General features: G+C 42.1%; 1 protein-coding gene across 3 annotated transcripts in view; it reads left to right on the forward strand.

Moving 5' to 3' along the window:
* STRN (striatin) overlaps positions 1-17,393 on the forward strand; it is a 113,777-nt gene continuing 96,384 nt past the window's right edge. For all 3 annotated transcript variants that reach the window (XM_050950294.1, XM_050950295.1, XM_050950297.1), the window contains exon 1: positions 1-293. In XM_050950294.1, coding sequence (XP_050806251.1) covers positions 30-293 — 264 coding nt within the window. In that variant the 5' untranslated portion in view covers positions 1-29. The remainder of the gene's footprint in view (positions 294-17,393) is intronic.

Raw genomic sequence — 17,393 nt, forward strand, 5'->3', positions numbered from 1 at the left:
CGCGGCGGCTGCGGGCGGCGGCTCCGGCCATGGACGAGCAGGCGGGGCCCGGCGTTTTCTTCAGCAACAATAACAACAACAACGCGCTGCTGCTGCCGCCGGGCGGGGCCGGGCCGGGGCTGGAGCCGGGGGAGGCGGCCGCGGGGGGCTCCTTGGCGGCGGCCGCCCCGGCCCCGGTGTCCGCGGCCCGGGCTCAGTACAGCGTCCCCGGGATCCTGCATTTCCTGCAGCACGAGTGGGGCCGCTTCGAGGCGGAGCGCGCCGAGTGGGAGGCGGAGCGGGCAGAGCTGCAGGTAACGTCGACCCTCCCCACCCCTTCTCCCTGGCCCGGCACCGGTGGCGCCTGGGCCCGGCCCGTGACTGTGAGGTCCGGCCGCTGTTTGGGGGAGGCAGAGACGCAGCTCGGAGCCCCTCGGACATCGGCCGTCCCCTCTGGCGCCTGCGCTGCCCCGCATCGCACCCCCCGGGAAAGGGCGGCGCTGGCAGCTCCGCCCCGGCCGCGCAGCGTGTGGGGGGCGTGACACCCGCGTCCCCTCAGCCCGGTGCACCCGGTGACAGGACGCTGAGCCTTATGTGTCCCAGGGCTTGGCAGCCGGGGGCACCCAGGTCACAGTGTGGTCCTCAGTCTCTGTCATGTTCTCTGTCAGTTTCACCTGTGAGTTGGGGCTGTTCTGCGGATCCTTGCTGCGCTGGGGCTTAGGGTGTCTGGTCCTACCCGTCTCTTGTTTCTCCCATTTTATCTTCCCTTGTTTCTTTGAATGGCTCCAGTTTCTTCGTGTCTCTTTCTTAACGTGAAGAGGAGGGAAGAGGAGTGATGCCATGTACTCTTCTGCTCTCCCTATGTGTCGAAATCTTTTGTGCTGAGAGAGGCTGAATCTGGGCCCTGTCCATCCTAGAATAACTGGGACCTTTAATTCTCCAGCAGTGGTAGCAATAGTAGGAGGTGTAGTGGAGAAAAGACCTTGGCATCTTTATTTTCTACATTACAATTGTTGTCGTTCCTGACCGAAGATGACACTGACAACAGTTTTATGTCTTGTGAGTATGGCTGTGGCTAAAAAGACTGATGCGAGAGTGCCAATCCTTGCTACATGAAGCGCATAGGTAGCTGGATGCTGAGGAAGAGATTACCATCGATGTCTGCTGCTGGTTACGACTCAGCCTCTGTGCCTCAAGATCGATATGGTGGTTAATCTCGTATTGGGTAACCCTATCATTGACTACTGCTTATATTACTATTGTAATGCTATTGTAGTATTGCCTATACTACACTACAGCTTCTGCTGTTGATGCTTCCCAGAGTAGTTGCATAGTGAAGAAAGCATCCTGATTTTCCTGTGTAGACAAGGCCCAGAGCCTGTTAGCCTTCAGTTGGTCAGAGCAAGTTGCTAGATAGAGAACTCTCATCTTCCCATCCCTTCATAGGCTAAGGAGTTAGAGCTCTAGTCATTCACAAACTATCTAGAGCCACTTCTCGCAGGCCATGTCTACACTAGCGAGCTTACAGTGGTACAGCTATACTAATGCAGCTGTGCCGCTGTAAGATCGCTCATGTAGCTGCTCTATGCCCACGAGAAGCTTTCCCCCCATACAAAATGCTGTCCACACCAGCACTTCCGTTGGTGTAACTTATGTCGGTCTAAGGGGTGTTTTTTCACACCTCTAAGTGACATAGGTTATACTGACAAAAGTGCTAGTGTAGACATAGCCTTAGTTATTAGCATGCTGTAAGAATTGTAATAGGAAAGGGGGTTTTCCAACCATTTACAGGTGAGTTGCAAGAATGAATCTGCTGTAGATCACATCTCTATCCGTGCTCCTAATAACTAACTACTTGGTTCTCAAAGTGACCATGTTTGAGACTAAGAACCTACCACCCATTCCTCTTCTCTAGGTTTCCCTTTTTGTTTTTCGCTTCCTATCCCTTTGTCCTCTTTTCTCTTCATATCCCTTCCCCAGCACGCCACAACGCAGGCTGCTTCCCTGCTTTTTATAGACAGGAGAATCTCCTGATTTTGTCAAAATCTCTGTTCCTCTGGGATTATCAGGCAGGTCTGCTGAACAGGATTGCAGGTGTGGTGTTCTTCTATGGTGATTCCCTTGCACAGGTTTAAAGACGTGCTTGGACAAGGGAAAGAGAAGAGAAAGATGGATGTGATTGAGTCTGAGCTGAACTGATTGACCTTCACTGCAAAATTTGTAATTTAATAATTGATTCATTATCTATTTGTGTCTAACAGAAACGTGTTGAAAATAACCTCTGTATCTGGACAGATATAATGAGCATCAGGCAGGCCATATGTATAGTGGAATCCCATAAATAAGGTTTGATTTGGGCAAACTTTATTTTGATAATCATATAATATGTATGTATTCACATTACAGTGTGCATCACAAATAAAATGGGCATGAGAGAAAAATGTCCATCTTGCAAGGACCTAATCGTGCTAAACTTTTTACTACTACTACTACTACTTTGCACTTACGTAGCATGCTCCATCAAAGGATCTCAAGATACTTTAAAAAGGTTGGTAAAGATGATTCCCTATTTTGTACACTAGGTGGAAAAACTGAAGTACAGAGGTTAAACTACTTGCTATCTTGTCAACGGCAGAATTGGTAATATAACTAGGGCTGTCAAGTGATTAAAAAAATTAATCGCGTGATTAAACAATAGAATACCATTTATTTAAAGATTGGTGGATGTTTTCTACATTTTCAAATATATTGATTCCATTTTCAACACAGAATAGAAAGTGTGCAGTGCTCACTTTATATTTATTTTTGATTACAAGTATCTGAAGTGTAAAAAAACCAAAAATGTAGTATTTTTCAATTCACTTAATACAAGTACTGTAGTGCAATTGCTTTATCATGAAAGTTGAACTTACAAATGTAGACTTATGTATAGAAAATAATTGCATTCAAAAATAAAACAACATAAAACTTCAGAGCCTGCAAGTCCACTCTGTCTTACTTTCTGTTCAGCCAATCACTCAGACAAACAAGTTTGTTTACATTTGCAGGAGATAATGCTGCCCACTTCTAGTTTACAATGTCACCTGAAAATGAGAACAGACATTCTCATGGCACTGTTATAGCCAGCGTCGCAAGATATTTACATGCCAGATGCGCTAAAGATTCATATGTCCCTTTATGCTTCAACCACCATTCCAGCGGACATACGTCCATGCTGATGATGGGTTCTGATTGATAACAATCCAAAGCAGTGCAGACCAATGCATGTTCATTTTCATTATCTGAGTCAGATGCCACCAGCCGAAGGTTGATTTTCTTTTTTGGTGCTTTGGGTTTTGTAGTTTCTTTATTGGAGTCTTGCTCTTTTAAGATTTTTTGAAAGCATGGTCCATACCTCATCCCTCGTAGATTTTGGAAGGCACTTCAGATCCTTATACTTTGGTTCTAGTGCTGTAGCTATCTTTAGAAATCTCACATTGGTACCTTCTTTACATTTTGTCAAATCTGCAGTGAAAGTATTCTTAAAATGAACAACATCCAAGACTGCTATAACATGAAATATATGGCAGAATGCGGGTAAAACAGAGCAGGGGACATAAAATTCTTCCCCAAAGAGTTCAATCACAAATTTAATTAACACACATTCTTTTCATAAGCATCATCAGCATGGAAGCATGTCCTCTGGAATGATGGCAGAAGCATGAAGGGGCATACAAATGTTTAGCATATCTGGCACGTAAATACCTTGCAATGCCGACTACAAAGTGCCATGCGAATGCATGTTCTCACTTTCTGGTAACATTGTAAATAAGAGGGTAGCATTATCTCCTGGAAATGTAAACAAATTTGTTTGTCTTAGTGATTGGCTGAACAAGAAGTAGGATCATGTTGACTTGTAGGTTCTGAAGTTTTACATTGTTTTGTTTTTGAGTGCAGTTATGTAACAAAAAAAAACTACAGTACTTGTATGAGGTGAATTGAAAAATACTGTTTCTTATGTTTACAAATATTTGCACAGTGAAAGATAATCAAGAATAATATAAACTTTGATTTTAATTAAAACATAGAATACAATATATATATAAAAATGTAGAAAAACATCCAAAGTATTTAAAACATTTCAATTGGTATTCTGTTGTTGTATTCTATTAATTGTGATGAATTATTTTTAGTTAATTGCGCGAGTTAACTGCGATTAATCAACAGCCCTAAATATAACCTATTTTTTCTGACTACAAGTTATCTGCTTCATCCCTTGGGCCTACTGCCTCTGTGCCAAAGCATCTCAATAAGGTTATAATTAGCTTTGATTGGCACTGCCACAAGCTGTAAAAACATTTATCTGCTAGAAAGTGATACTCAAAAAGGTGTGAAATTCTTTGCAACCTTTGTAAAACTCAAAGAAATTATTTCCTATCTGACAATTTACAAATGATTGCTCTCTGATCTGTATTTTGTGCTACTGAGAAATGGCTTTTGGAAATTAATTGATCCACATAGCTGAATTATAAGCAGTGTTAATTAAAACCAAATTCCACTGACTTCTGAAGCCTTCCAGCTGGCCTGTACATATGTACGTGTGTGTGTGTGTGTGCGTGTGTATATATGTGTATATATATATGTGTGTATATATGTATATAGGGAAATGTTTAATAGAAGTTTGAGGTCATATAATTTATCCTTCTCTGGATGCCAAATTGTTCCATATTATACAATTACTGGTTTTTCATCTAGCCTAGTTTAAATGTTAAATTATCACTTTTCTTGGGATACTGTTTTGTGCTCCTGATAGTACATGATTTTTTTCTCATTTTGCATGGGCTTCTTGTGCTAGTCTGTCTAACTCCTCACGTACTATGGTATTTACACCCTTCAGATAGTCCAGGAGTGGCCAACCTGAACCTAAGAGAGAGCCTGAATCTACCAATGTACATTGCCAAAGAGCCACAGCAATACATCAGCAGCCCCCCATCAGCTTGCCTGCTCCCAGCGCCTCCCACCTGCCGGCAGCCCGGCCAATCAGCGCTGCCTCCTCCCTCCCCGCACTCCTGATCAGCTTTTTTGTGCCCTGCAGGAGGCTCGGGGTGGGGGAGGAACGAGGGCATGGCAGGCTCAGAGGAGGGGGTGGGGAGTGGGGACAGAGCCTTTGGCAGAGCCAGGGGTTGAGCAGTGAGCACCCCATGGCACATTGGAAAGTTGGCGCCCATAGCTCCAGCCCCAGAGTCTGTGCCTATACAAGGAGCCACATATTAACTTGTGAAGAGCCGCATGTGGCTCCGGAACCACAGGTTGGCCACCCCTGAGATAGTGTATACTGTTATCATGTTTTCCTTTGCCTTCCCTTCTATAGTCATAGCATAGCCAAGTTACGCTTATTTAGGTTTTTTTTAATCTCCTCATAAATCAATTCCACTATGATCCCTGTTCACTTGTGGGTGTATTCTCCAAACTTCATCTGATTTGCTAATACTTTCTTTGTAATGAAATTCCCAGAATTAAATGCAGCATTCCATATCCACTCACACCAAAGTCAAACAGAAAGATTGTTACCTTTCTATTGCATCTGTTCCCTTGCACATCTTTAAAAAAGAAATGCTTGTGGGGACAAAGGAAACAGATAGGACGTGATTCTAAACTGGAGTGATTGACCTTAATTGCAGAATTTGTCATTTAGTAACTGATTCAATATCTATTTGTATCACGTTAACAGAAACAACTCTTAAAAATAACCCATGTATTTGGCACAGATATAATGTGCGCATTAGGCAAGCGACATACAGTGGAATCCCATAAATAGATTGATTTGGCAAACTTTGTCTTGATATTCGTATGTGTGTATTCATGATTAGGACCCTACCAAATTCATGACCATGAAAAATGTGTCACGAATTGTGAAATCTGGTCTCCCTCAGTGAAATAGGTCTTTTGTGTGCTTTTACCCTATACTATACAGGTTTTATGGGGGAGACTAGTGTTTCTCAAATTGGGGGTCTTGACCCAAATGAGAATTGCAAGGGGGTCATGGTATTGCCATGCTTACTTCTGTGCTGCTTTCGGAGCTGGGTGACCAGAGAGCGACGGCTATTGGCCAGGTGCCCAGTTCTGAAGGCAGCATCCCGCCACCAGCAGCACAGAAGTCTGATTGGCAATACCATACCATGCCACCCATACTTCTGCACTGCTGCCTTACAAGCTGGGCAGCTAGAGAGTAGGGACTGTGGACTGAGGGCCCAGCTTTGCAGGCAGCAGCACAGAAGTAGGGGTGACAATACAATACCATGCCATCCTCACTTCTGCGCTGCTGCTGTCAACGGCTCTGCCTGCACAGCTGGGCCCCCTGCCAGCAGCTACTGCTCTCCAGCTGCCCAGCTCTAAAGGTAGGGTCACTGCCAGCAGCAGCACAAAAGCACCGCAACCCCACTAGTTGTAACCATCTCACAGCTCCTTTTTGGGTCAGGATCTCTAGAATTACAACATTGTGAAATTTCAGGTTTAAATAGCTGAAATCATGAAATTCATTATTTTAAAAATCCTACGACTGTGAAATTGATCAAAATGGCTCGTGAATTTGGTAGGGCCCTATTCATGATACAGTGTACCTCACAAATAAAATATGCATAAGAGAAAAAAATTCCATCATGCATGATGGGATGTTTTTGCTAATTTCTCATGCTTTCATTTGAGGTTTCTAACATCTTGCATAGCAAACTCGTTTCTAATTTGCTGTTCCACTTTCACCTGTTGGATTTTCTCAGTATTAGTTTTTCCCAAGTTTATCCTTCCCATCAAGAATCCCCCAAAAATGTACTAGCTCACATTTTTCAAGTTCAGTCTTATTTTATGATCTGCCTCATTGTCATCTTTCTTGTGTCATTTCTCTCTTTGCTGGGGTTCTTAACATTGGTACATTAATATCACTTGCAAATTTAATTAATATGCTGTTTCTTCCCTCTTCTGATGAAGATGTTCAATAAGATCAGAACTAACATATTCATGCATGATGCCAATAATGCATATCCCCCAATTATATACTTTGCAATTATACTGTTGCCATTTGCTTACAAGTATTTACAGTAGAACCTCAGTTATGAAGACCTCAGGATTGGAGGTTGTTCGTAACTCTGAAATGTTCATAACTCTGAACAAAACATTATGGTTGTTCTTTCAAAAGTTTACAGCTGAACATAGACTTAATACAGTTTTGAACTTTACTATGTAAAAGAAGAATGCTGCTTTTAACCATCTTAATTTAAATGAAACAAGCTCCTTATGTTGTCAAATTTTTGAATTTTCCTGTATTTTTTTTTAGTAGTTTACATTTAACACAGTACTGTATTTGTTTTTTGTTTTGTCTCTGCTGCTGCCTGATTGTGTACTTCCGGTTCCAAATATATGGTTGACCAGTCACTTTGTAACTCTAGTGTTCAGAATTCTGGGGTTCTGCTGTAGTGAGTTTTCAGTGCACATGAGTATTCATGTCTGAGCTGATATAAACTAATGCAAAGAGTAAAATGTTGAGAGACACTGTCAAATATTTTGTGAAATTAAGTGTTAATCAGCTTCATTCCCTTCATCTTGTTTTGTTTTTTGATAGTATTACAAAATGAAATTTGTGATTATAGCTTATTCTATTATCTTCTAGTTTGGTGATTTATTATTATTGGAAATGGAAGCTAGATTTATAGAGCAGAAATTGATACAATTGCACATCAATTTTTGAAAATCAGTGCTAACTTTTCTTAGATTCTTCTGGGGTAACTCCTCAATTCTCAAAAATAATTATTCATTGTGATTGTGTTTTTACTTAAATTAAATTTTACTTAGATTAGGTTTTTACTATTAAAATTTACACTATTTACAAGAGACAACTCCTTTTTATAAAAAGAAAACAGTCAGACATTTGGGAGTAGTGGAACCTATTAGGGACAGTGCTCTCTTATTAAAAAGAACAGGAGTACTTTTGGCACTTTACAGACTAACAGATTTGTTTCAGCATGAGCTTTTGTGAGCTACAGCTCACTTCTTCGGATGCATAGAATGGAACACACAGACAGGAGATATTTATACATACAGAGAACATGAAAAGGTGGAAGTATGCATACCAAGAGGAAGAGTCTAATCAATTGAGATGAGCTATCATCAGCAGGAGAAAAAAAACTTTCCAAGTGATAATGAAGATGACCCATAGAAGGTGTGAGGAGAACTTAACATAGGGAAATAGATTCAATTAGTATAATGAAGCAAATGCTCACCAGCAACCGCACACCATACAACATAAACACTAACCCAGGAACCTATCCTTGCAACAAAGCCCGATGCCAGCTCTGTCCACATATCTATTAAAGTGACACCATCATAGGACCTAATCACATCAGCCACGCCATCAGGGGCTTGTTCACCTGCACATCTACCAATGTGATATATGCCATCGTGTGCCAGCAATGCCCCGCTGCCATGTACATTGGCCAAACCGGACAGTCTCTTCGTAAAAGAATAAATGAACACAAATCTGACATTAGGAATCATAACATTCAAAAACCAGTGGGAGAACACTTCAGCCTCTCTAACCACTCAGTGACAGACTTGAAGGTGGCAATTTTGCAACAAAAGAACTTCAAAAACAGACTCCAAAGAGAGACTGCTGAACTTGAATTAATATGCAAATTAGATACAATTAACTCAGGCCTAAAAGGAGACTGGGAATGATTGGGTCATTACACTAATTGAATCTATTTCCCTATGTTAAGTTCTCCTCACACCTTCTATGGGTCATCTTAATTATCACTTCAAAAGTGTTTTTTTTCTCCTGCTGATGATAACTCATCTCAATTGATTAGACTCTTCCTGTTGGTATGCATAAATATCTCCTGTCTGTGTGTTCCATTCTATGCATCCGAAGAAGTGAGCTGTAGCTCACGATAGCTCATGCTGAAATAAATTTGTTAGTCTCTATGTTGCCACAAGTACTCCTGTTCTTTTTGCGGATACAGACTAACATGGCTGCTACTCTGAAATCTGCTTTCTTATTGTTTGTCCATAAGTAACCTGTTCTTTGGAAAACGTTAATCAAATAGATAAAGGTGACCAGTTGGACGTAATTTACTTGGATTTTCAGAAAGACCATATGTAAGATATTAATGAGTAAAAAACCTAAAAAGATGAGGGCTAAGCTTTGTCAGATTAAAATGGTGTGAAGTGGTAACAAACAGCTGGTGTGAAAGGATACTGTTTGAATTGGAGAGAAGTGGTAGAGGCGTATCTTGGAGGTTAGTATTGGGGTCAATGTTCTTGTCTCTAGGGGTTGGGGAGAAACACTGATGGTTGGAATTGTGACAGAGAGAGCCCCTCTCTGTTTCCCTCTTCTGCTATAAAACAGAAGCAGTGTCTAGTGGGTGGTAAGATTGGGCCATCCGAGGCAACTGAGTTACAGTAGTCAGGAGAGGGGGGTAGTCAAATGGACGAGCATGGCTATTTATATTTTTGAGAACAGTATTTGTCTTTAAAAAAATAAATAAATTGTACATATACTGTTCCCTGACATTATTTATTTATAAATAAACTACTGCAGAATGACAGTCTTTTATTGCAAATATAATTCAGTCAAACTTTGAAAAAGTAAAACTATTAATCTTGAAATGGATAGTGAGTTGATGAAGTTGAATTTATTTAGTTTTTTCAAAAGTGTAAAATTTCAGATGAATTTAAGTAATTTTGAAGTTTGAACATAATAATGGAAGACAAAATTAAAATGTGCAGAAATCAGATATTACATAATATAACCTTCTCCCCTCCCCCCCCCCCAACCAAAACAATAAAAACAAACCCCAAACTTTGGGGAAGGTGATTTGGCAAAAGTCTTGCATAACTAATTGAAGATGTTTGCTGATTAAGAAGCAATAGCTTAAAAAGGCAAATAATGGTTGGGTTCATAGTTTTTTGAAGGATAAAAATATGGAAGATTATGACAATGTCCATTTTTTTAATTTAAGCACAGTGAAGACTAAAGTGCTCCAAAGAAGTGAAAAGAAGATAGAGAATATTGGAAAATGACAAGAGGTTGCAAGAGCTAAATTTATTTAGTTTTGAAAGATGCTAAATCGACCTTAAAGTAATTGAAAAATTATTAACAGTGAAGGGAAATCTGCCAGTTGCAGATCTTGTAATTAGAGCATTCACCTGAAGCAGAGGAGGAAAGGTTATTTTATTACCAGTATGTCATTGGTTTGGTTTTTTTGTTGATCAGTTACCACAAATGAGCACTTACACTCATTAGTAGCCTCATTTAAGACAAGGGACTACTTGTGCAAGTAACTGTTCACCGGTGTGAGTAAGGAGTAAAATGTGCAGGCTTGATTGTTAGGTGCAGAGGAAAATTTAAGAACTAAATCACTTCTGAATATAATTTGAAGGGATTTTCAAGGCCCTTCATATCTCTGCCCCTTATTATATATTCCTTTCTTTTATTGCATCAGTACCCAATAACTGTCCACTTTTCTCATCACCATCTTTGCACCTTCTCCCAAGGTTGGGCCCAGGATCTGTTAAGCTTACGATTTAAAGACACGTATGAACCCTTTAATAGTGCAAAATTATGTATTTAGGGAATAACAAGAATTGTTGCTATAAGCTGGGGATTTATCAGTTGGAAGCAACAGAGGATGAGAAAGACCTGGATGTATTGGTTGATCACAGGATTAATAGGAGCTGTCAATGTAATGTGGCTGTAAAAAAGACTAATGCAGTCCTAGATTTCCAGTAGGGACAGGGAAATTTTAGTACCATTATACAAGGCACTGATGAGACCTCATCTGGAATACTGTGTGCAGTACTGGTCTCTCATTAAGAAAGATGAATACAAACTTGAATGCAGAAGGGCTCCTAGGATGATCTAAGGAACGGAAAACCTACATTATAAGAGGAGACTCAAAGAGCTCTGCTTGCTTAGCGTCACCAAAAGAAGGCTGAGGGGAGATTTGATTGCTCTACATAAATATATCAGAGGGATAAATACCAGGGAGGGAGAGAAGTTATTTAAGTTAAGCACCTATGTGGACACAAGAGCAAATGGATATGAGCCAGCCGTCAACAAGTTTAGGCTTGAAATTAGGCAAAGCTTTCTAACCATCAGAGGAATGAAGTTCTGGAAAAGCCTTCCAAGGGAAACAGTGAGGGCAAAAAACCTAACTGGTTTCAAGACTTAGCTTGATAAGTTTATGGAGGGAATGGTATGACAGGACTGCCTACAATGGCATGTGGCCCAATGGCAACTGCTAGTAGCAAAAAATCCCCAGTGTCTGGAGATGGACAGTAGATGGGAAGAGCTCTGAGCTACTACAGAGAATTCTTTCCTAGGTGTCTGCTTGATGGGTCTTGCCCACATGCTCAGGGTCTAACTGATTGCCATGTATGGGGTCGGGAAGGGATTTTCCCCCAGGTCAGATTGGCAGAGACCAGGAGGTCAGACTAGATCAGGGGTCTCAAACTCAAATGACCACGAGGGCCGCATGAGGGCTAGTTTATTGGCCCGAGGGCCTCATCACTGATACACACACTCCTCGCTGCCCCTGGCCCTGCCCCCACTCCACCCCTTCCATGAGGCCCCACCTCTTCCCTGCTCCCATTCCAACCCCTTCCCTGAAGTCCCCACCCGAGCTCCGCCCCCTCCGTGCCCCCGGAGGGTGTATGAGTGGTGTGGCAGGGGCTCAGGCAGGAAGTTGAGGTGCAGCAGGGGGTTGGGGTGCAATTTGCTCAGGGTGCAGAAGGGGTGTGGGATGCAGCAGGGGGCTCAGGGCAAGGGGTTAGGGTGTGGGGTGCAGCGGGGGATCAGGGCAGGGAGCTGGGATACAGGAGGGGTGTGGGATGTGGCAGGGGGCTCAGGGCAGGGCGTTTGGGTGCAGCAGGGGGTTGAGGTTCAGGCAGGGGGCTCAGAGCAGGAAGTTGGGGTGTGCGGGTGCTCAGGGAAGGGAGTTGAGGTGCTGCAGGGGGTTGGGGTGCAGGCAGGGGGCCCAGGGCAGGGGATTGGGGTGCAGAAGGGGTGTGGGATGCAGACAGGGGGCTCAGGGCAGGGGGTTGAGGTGCAGGCAGGGGGCTCAAGGCAGGGGATTGGGCTGTGCAATGGGTGGGGGATGCAACGGGGGCTCAGGGCAGGGAGTTGGGGGGTGGGGTGCAGGAGGGCTTTGGGCTGGCAGCAGCGCACACTGAGGCCAGGACAGGCTACCGGCCCCGCTCCACTCCAGGAAGTAGCTGGAACCATGTCCCTGCGGCCCCTGGGGGAGGGGGATGCAGGGCTCTGTGCGCTGCTTGCCGCGCCTCCAGATACCTCCCCCAAAGCTTCCATTGGCCGTGGTTCCCCATTCCCGGCCAATGGGAGCTGTGGGGTGGTGGTGCCTAGAAGCCAGGGCAACACATGGATGGAGCCCTCTGCTTCTTCCCCCCTCCCCGGCCGCAGGAACGTGATGCCAGCTGCAGGGAGCGGCGCGGGGCTCGAGGGGGGCAATCCTGCAGCTGTAGTTTGCCCACCCCTTGCCTGGAGGTAGGCTGCGGGGGCGGACATGGGCTGCTTGGCGAGCCGCAGGAAATAGCCCCACTGGCCGCGTGTTTGAGATCCCTGGACTAGATGATCACGATGGTCCCTTCTCACCTTGAAGTCTGAGCCTGTTTTTATTGTTCAAACTGTTTCTTACGGAAATGACTCTACAGAGTAATTAACATTGTGAATATGGTTTTGTAGCTTTTTTTAATGATCATTATTTATTATTTATTAAGGATCACAAATTTAGTGTCTCCCTGAACTGTTGTACAAGTCATAAATGTTATTTTCAGTGTTGTAAATATTCCTTTAAAATATTGTCAAATTTTCATGATTTTGGTACAGAATGCACTGTTGACTATTATAGACATGCCCATGGAATATATTTTGTACCTTATAAGTAAAGATAAAAACTGATATGTACACTCGGTACATATTTCAAAGTGCTAAGTGTGTATTTGTAGTCTGTGCATTGATACATAAGCTTTTCGTTGATATCTTACATACTTAAAGTCTGTTCTTCTCAGTAGTCATTTTACATTGTCTGCACCAACTGGAGCTATAACATGACACTTGCATTGTGGGATAGATCCTTTTTGCCTATGTCATCTGACCAAGAAATTCTAATTATAGGTAGGCTCCAGAAGCACATATTCATTACATCTCTTTTGAGACTGAAGTTTTATTTACTACTTCTAGGATGGACTGTGTGAAATTCCCAAGACCACAAAAATCTTGTAAATTTCTCTTGCATCTTGATTCAATATTAAAAGCAAACAATATGTGAGTGTCTAGTCTTTAATCTATATGCATGCAGACTTATATGGGAGAGATGAGAAATCAGAAAGCCACCTACTCACATTGTTAGCATAATGACTCAGGCCCTCATGGCCTGTCAGGCTGTCCATTTTATTTTGCCTGTCAATCCTTCATTCCCACCTTTCTCAGTGAGTTCTAGACATCCTTTGGCTTGGAAGGAGGAAAGAAAGATTATGATTGTTTCTATGTTTAAATACTTGTGAGATGCTCAGATACTAAAGTAATCCAATGGAGTTACTTTATCTCCAATATCTAGGCTTCCTAAAAGGTTTTGGATTCTTTCAAAGTGAAAAGATGACTCCTTTTCCATTCTGACATTGTTTCATTAACATAATTACTCAGTGTTTATACATGTGTAGTTTCTTGGGTAGCAAGATAAGTCACTTTCTCCCACCTCAGTCCCTTAATTAAACTCTTAATTACGTGTTCAGATTTAATTCATTGTTGCAAGGACTTTTGTTCTTATGTGATTACTGCATTCTATAGGCTTCTATGGGGGTACTCATTTTTTGTGGGGAAAATACATAGTTTGGACTCAAATTCTATTGCATATATCTGCCTTTCCCCTGCACAATGGTTCTCTCCTGCTGAAGCTAGGCCATTGTGAGTATGTCTACACAACGTTTTGAAATGAACAGGACTGGGTCAACAAGACTTGGAATAGTGAATCACATTAGTGCTCTAAAAATAGCTGTGTAGAAGAAAAAAGTTCAGATTTCATGGCCACGAAATTATTGTTCAGCATTGACAAAATTCTTGGCACTCTGCAGGTCAACAATTAGAGACCCCAAAGTCCTGTTTCTGAAATTTGACATTGGAAAGCACAGAGAAGGACTGAGCTATTAAGGTAGAATGCTTCTAGTCAGTGTATAGTATGTAATAAGACAGTTATTTTAGCTAAGGTACTATGCATTGGACCTGTGCACTTAAATGATGTTAAAGTACAAGGAAGCATGAGAAGTCTACATTAAAATAGTAATAAATAATAAACAAGAAATGCTACAATTTTTGGGTGGGTTTCCTGTAGTAAATACCTAAAAATCAATTAGGTTTGAAATGTTTTAATGTGTTAGTAGTATAGTTTTTTTTTTTACAACTATTTATTAGCATTGGTCTAGATCAACTTACACTTCTAATTAGACTTCAAAAATGTTATACAGACAAATTTAGCTTTCATGTGTTTGGTGCCCCCCCCTCCATCTGTCTCTCTAGTCCATTCACACTGCTCCAATTTTGAGAGTCGTGTATTATGCTGAGGACCAGGAACAATACCCTATATTTCAAAAATATTATAGTTGTTTTTAAAACAGGTCTGTGAGAAGAGTCCCAGTCTAGACTAAAGTTATTTTTTGTTACTAGAATAACCTGTTTCTTGGAGAAGATTTTAGTGTTGGTGATGCAACATTTTTAACCGGTAAAGGGGGAAAAGAAGAGAGGAGAGAGAACCTTCTTCATTTTTGGAGGAGGTGGGGAGGACTGAAAATTCTAAGATTTTTGTATGCTTTTTCATATTCTAAATATGTGCTGGATGTGATACAGGACTGAATATTCAGTGATTTAGTCTAGAATAATCTGTTGATCTTTGCTATTTAAACAGTTTTAGCAAGAGTATTCTCAAAACATGGAGGGTTCTTTTTCCAGTCAAGGTCATTGTAGAATTTGGAGTGGGTAAATAATCCAACTGCAAATTAGAAATTAATATATTTTTTTTTTTGCTAGACAGCACCTTCATCTTGCTTCTTGACTGTAACTCACTGTGTCGTTTTTTGCTTTTCATCAGCTGCTGTAAAATTACAGGACCTGTACTGGGTGTAAACCTGAAACAAGCTGTTGGGAATTTGTTGCAGGCCAGTTGGAGTACTTGGAGGATCATTCTTAATGGACTGAACACAGGAATGAGAGCCAGGGACCTCCAGTTATAATTCTGATTTGTCCCAATCACCGTTGACCTCAATGTCCTTAACTACTCTCTCCTTCAGTTTTTTTTCCAAAACCTTGCATACTACAGATGTCAAACTAACAGGCCTATAGTTACTCGGATCACTTTTTTTTCCTTTCTTAAAAATAGGAACTATGTTAGCAATTCTCCAGTCATACAGTACAACTCCTGAGTTTACAGATTCATTAAACATTCTTGCTAATGGGCTTGCAGTTTCATGTGCCAGTTCCTTTAATATTCTTGGATGAAGATTATCTGGGCCCCCCGATTTAGTCCCATTAAGCTGTTTGAGTTTGGCTTTTACCTCGGATGTGGTAATATCTACCTGCATATCCTCATTCCCATTTGTCATCCTACCATTATCCCTAAACTCCTCATTAGCCTCATTAAAGACTGAGGCAAAGTATTTGTTTAGATATTGGACCATGCCCAGATTATCCTTAACCTCCACTCCATCCTCAGCGTTTAGCGGTCCCACGTCTTTCTTTGTTTTCTTCTTATTTATATGGCTGTAGAACCTTTTACTATTGGTGTGACTTCTGTGTGTACCTGTCTATGAAATGGGGATAACTACTACTTCACAAACATATTGCAGAGAGAATTAATTAATGGTTGAACAGCTCTTCAATAAATGAAAAGATTTATATAATTATGGAGTATTACTAATAATGGAACATCTCTTTTTAAGTTGGAGCAATTCCAGAAACATCCCTTAAAGCCATATGTGGATGGATGAAATTGATACCAAACATAAATAATTTGTGTGTGTAGAAACTAATAGCCCAAATGTAGCTTCCTTGCCTCTTCTTGAATATCCCATATTAAAGGGAAACTCCAGATAGTTTTCTTTTTTGCTCTTCTATGATATCAAGGGATTTGTTAACAGCATCTTTTTTTTTTAACTTAAATCTGTGGAGGAGGATGAGAATTTTAGATCCTGTGAATTTTGGAGTTTTTGTTAATATAAAGTTTCATGCAAATTCTAAGCTTTAATTTAAAAAGATATTACATTTTAATCTTTATGTAGCCATAAAATGCAAGATGATGTGCCGTTGCCCTCCTAATACAACCTTGTAAAAAATATTTTTTTGTAGCAAAATAGTACCAAAAGTGTGACCTTACCCTTGACCACTCCAGTCAGTTTCAATGTAGTGTGAACTTTAAAGCATATTGGACCATTTTACAATAGCATACAAAAAACTTGACAAAGGTTAGACTGCTGATGTGCTGAGACCACCGCTTGTCGTGCTGATTAATACTCTTTCCTTGTACTCCCCGTCCGTGTGTATCTGTCTTATACTCAGGACTGGCGCTAGGGGTTTTAGTGCCCTAGGCGCATGGCAATTTCGCCGCCCCGTGCCCTGGTCCTGCAGCTCCGGTGGAGCTGCCGCAGTGGTGCCTGCGGAGGGTCCACTGGTCCGCGGCTCCGGTGGAGCTGCCGCAGTGGAGTCTGCGGCAGCTCCACCGGAGCCACGGGAGCAGCCGACCCTCTGCAGGCACGACTGCGGCAGCTCCACCGGAGCCGTGGACCAGTAGACCCTCCGCAGGCACGACTGCAGCAGCTCCACCGGAGCCGTGGACCAGTAGACCCTCCGAAGGCACGACTGCAGCAGCTCCACCGGAGCCGCCTGCCGCCCCCTCCGGCAAAATGCCGCCCACCAATAATCCTGGCACCCTAGGCGATTGCCTAGGCCGCCTAAATGGAAGCGCCGGCCCTGCTTATACTTAGATTGTAAGTTTTCTGGGTCAGCAGCTATCTTTTTGTTCTGCTTGTTCCGCGCCTAGTGCAATTAAATCCTGGTCTGGACTGGATATCTTAGGAACTATGGTAAAACAAATAATAATTAAGCATGACAGTTTTTCCCTCCATTAAAATAAAGGTAAAATGTTCTTGTTCCCTGAGATTTTCATCCTCCTGAACAGCACGGAAGTGCGGGGGATGGGATCATACTCTTGTAGCCTGGAAAGTCTCATCTGTGTACCTGTCTGTCTCCCTTAGTTCCCCCAGTTCAGCCACTCTGATCTTAAAGCCTGTACTCGGTATCTGAGGGCCATGATTTGCTTGCACCTGCCCACAAGGCAGGTAATCATACATGCTGCATTCAGTGCAATAAACTGCATAGCCCT

The sequence above is a fragment of the Gopherus flavomarginatus genome, chromosome 4, assembly GCF_025201925.1.
Source record: "Gopherus flavomarginatus isolate rGopFla2 chromosome 4, rGopFla2.mat.asm, whole genome shotgun sequence".
In the NCBI taxonomy this organism is placed as follows: domain Eukaryota; kingdom Metazoa; phylum Chordata; order Testudines; family Testudinidae; genus Gopherus; species Gopherus flavomarginatus.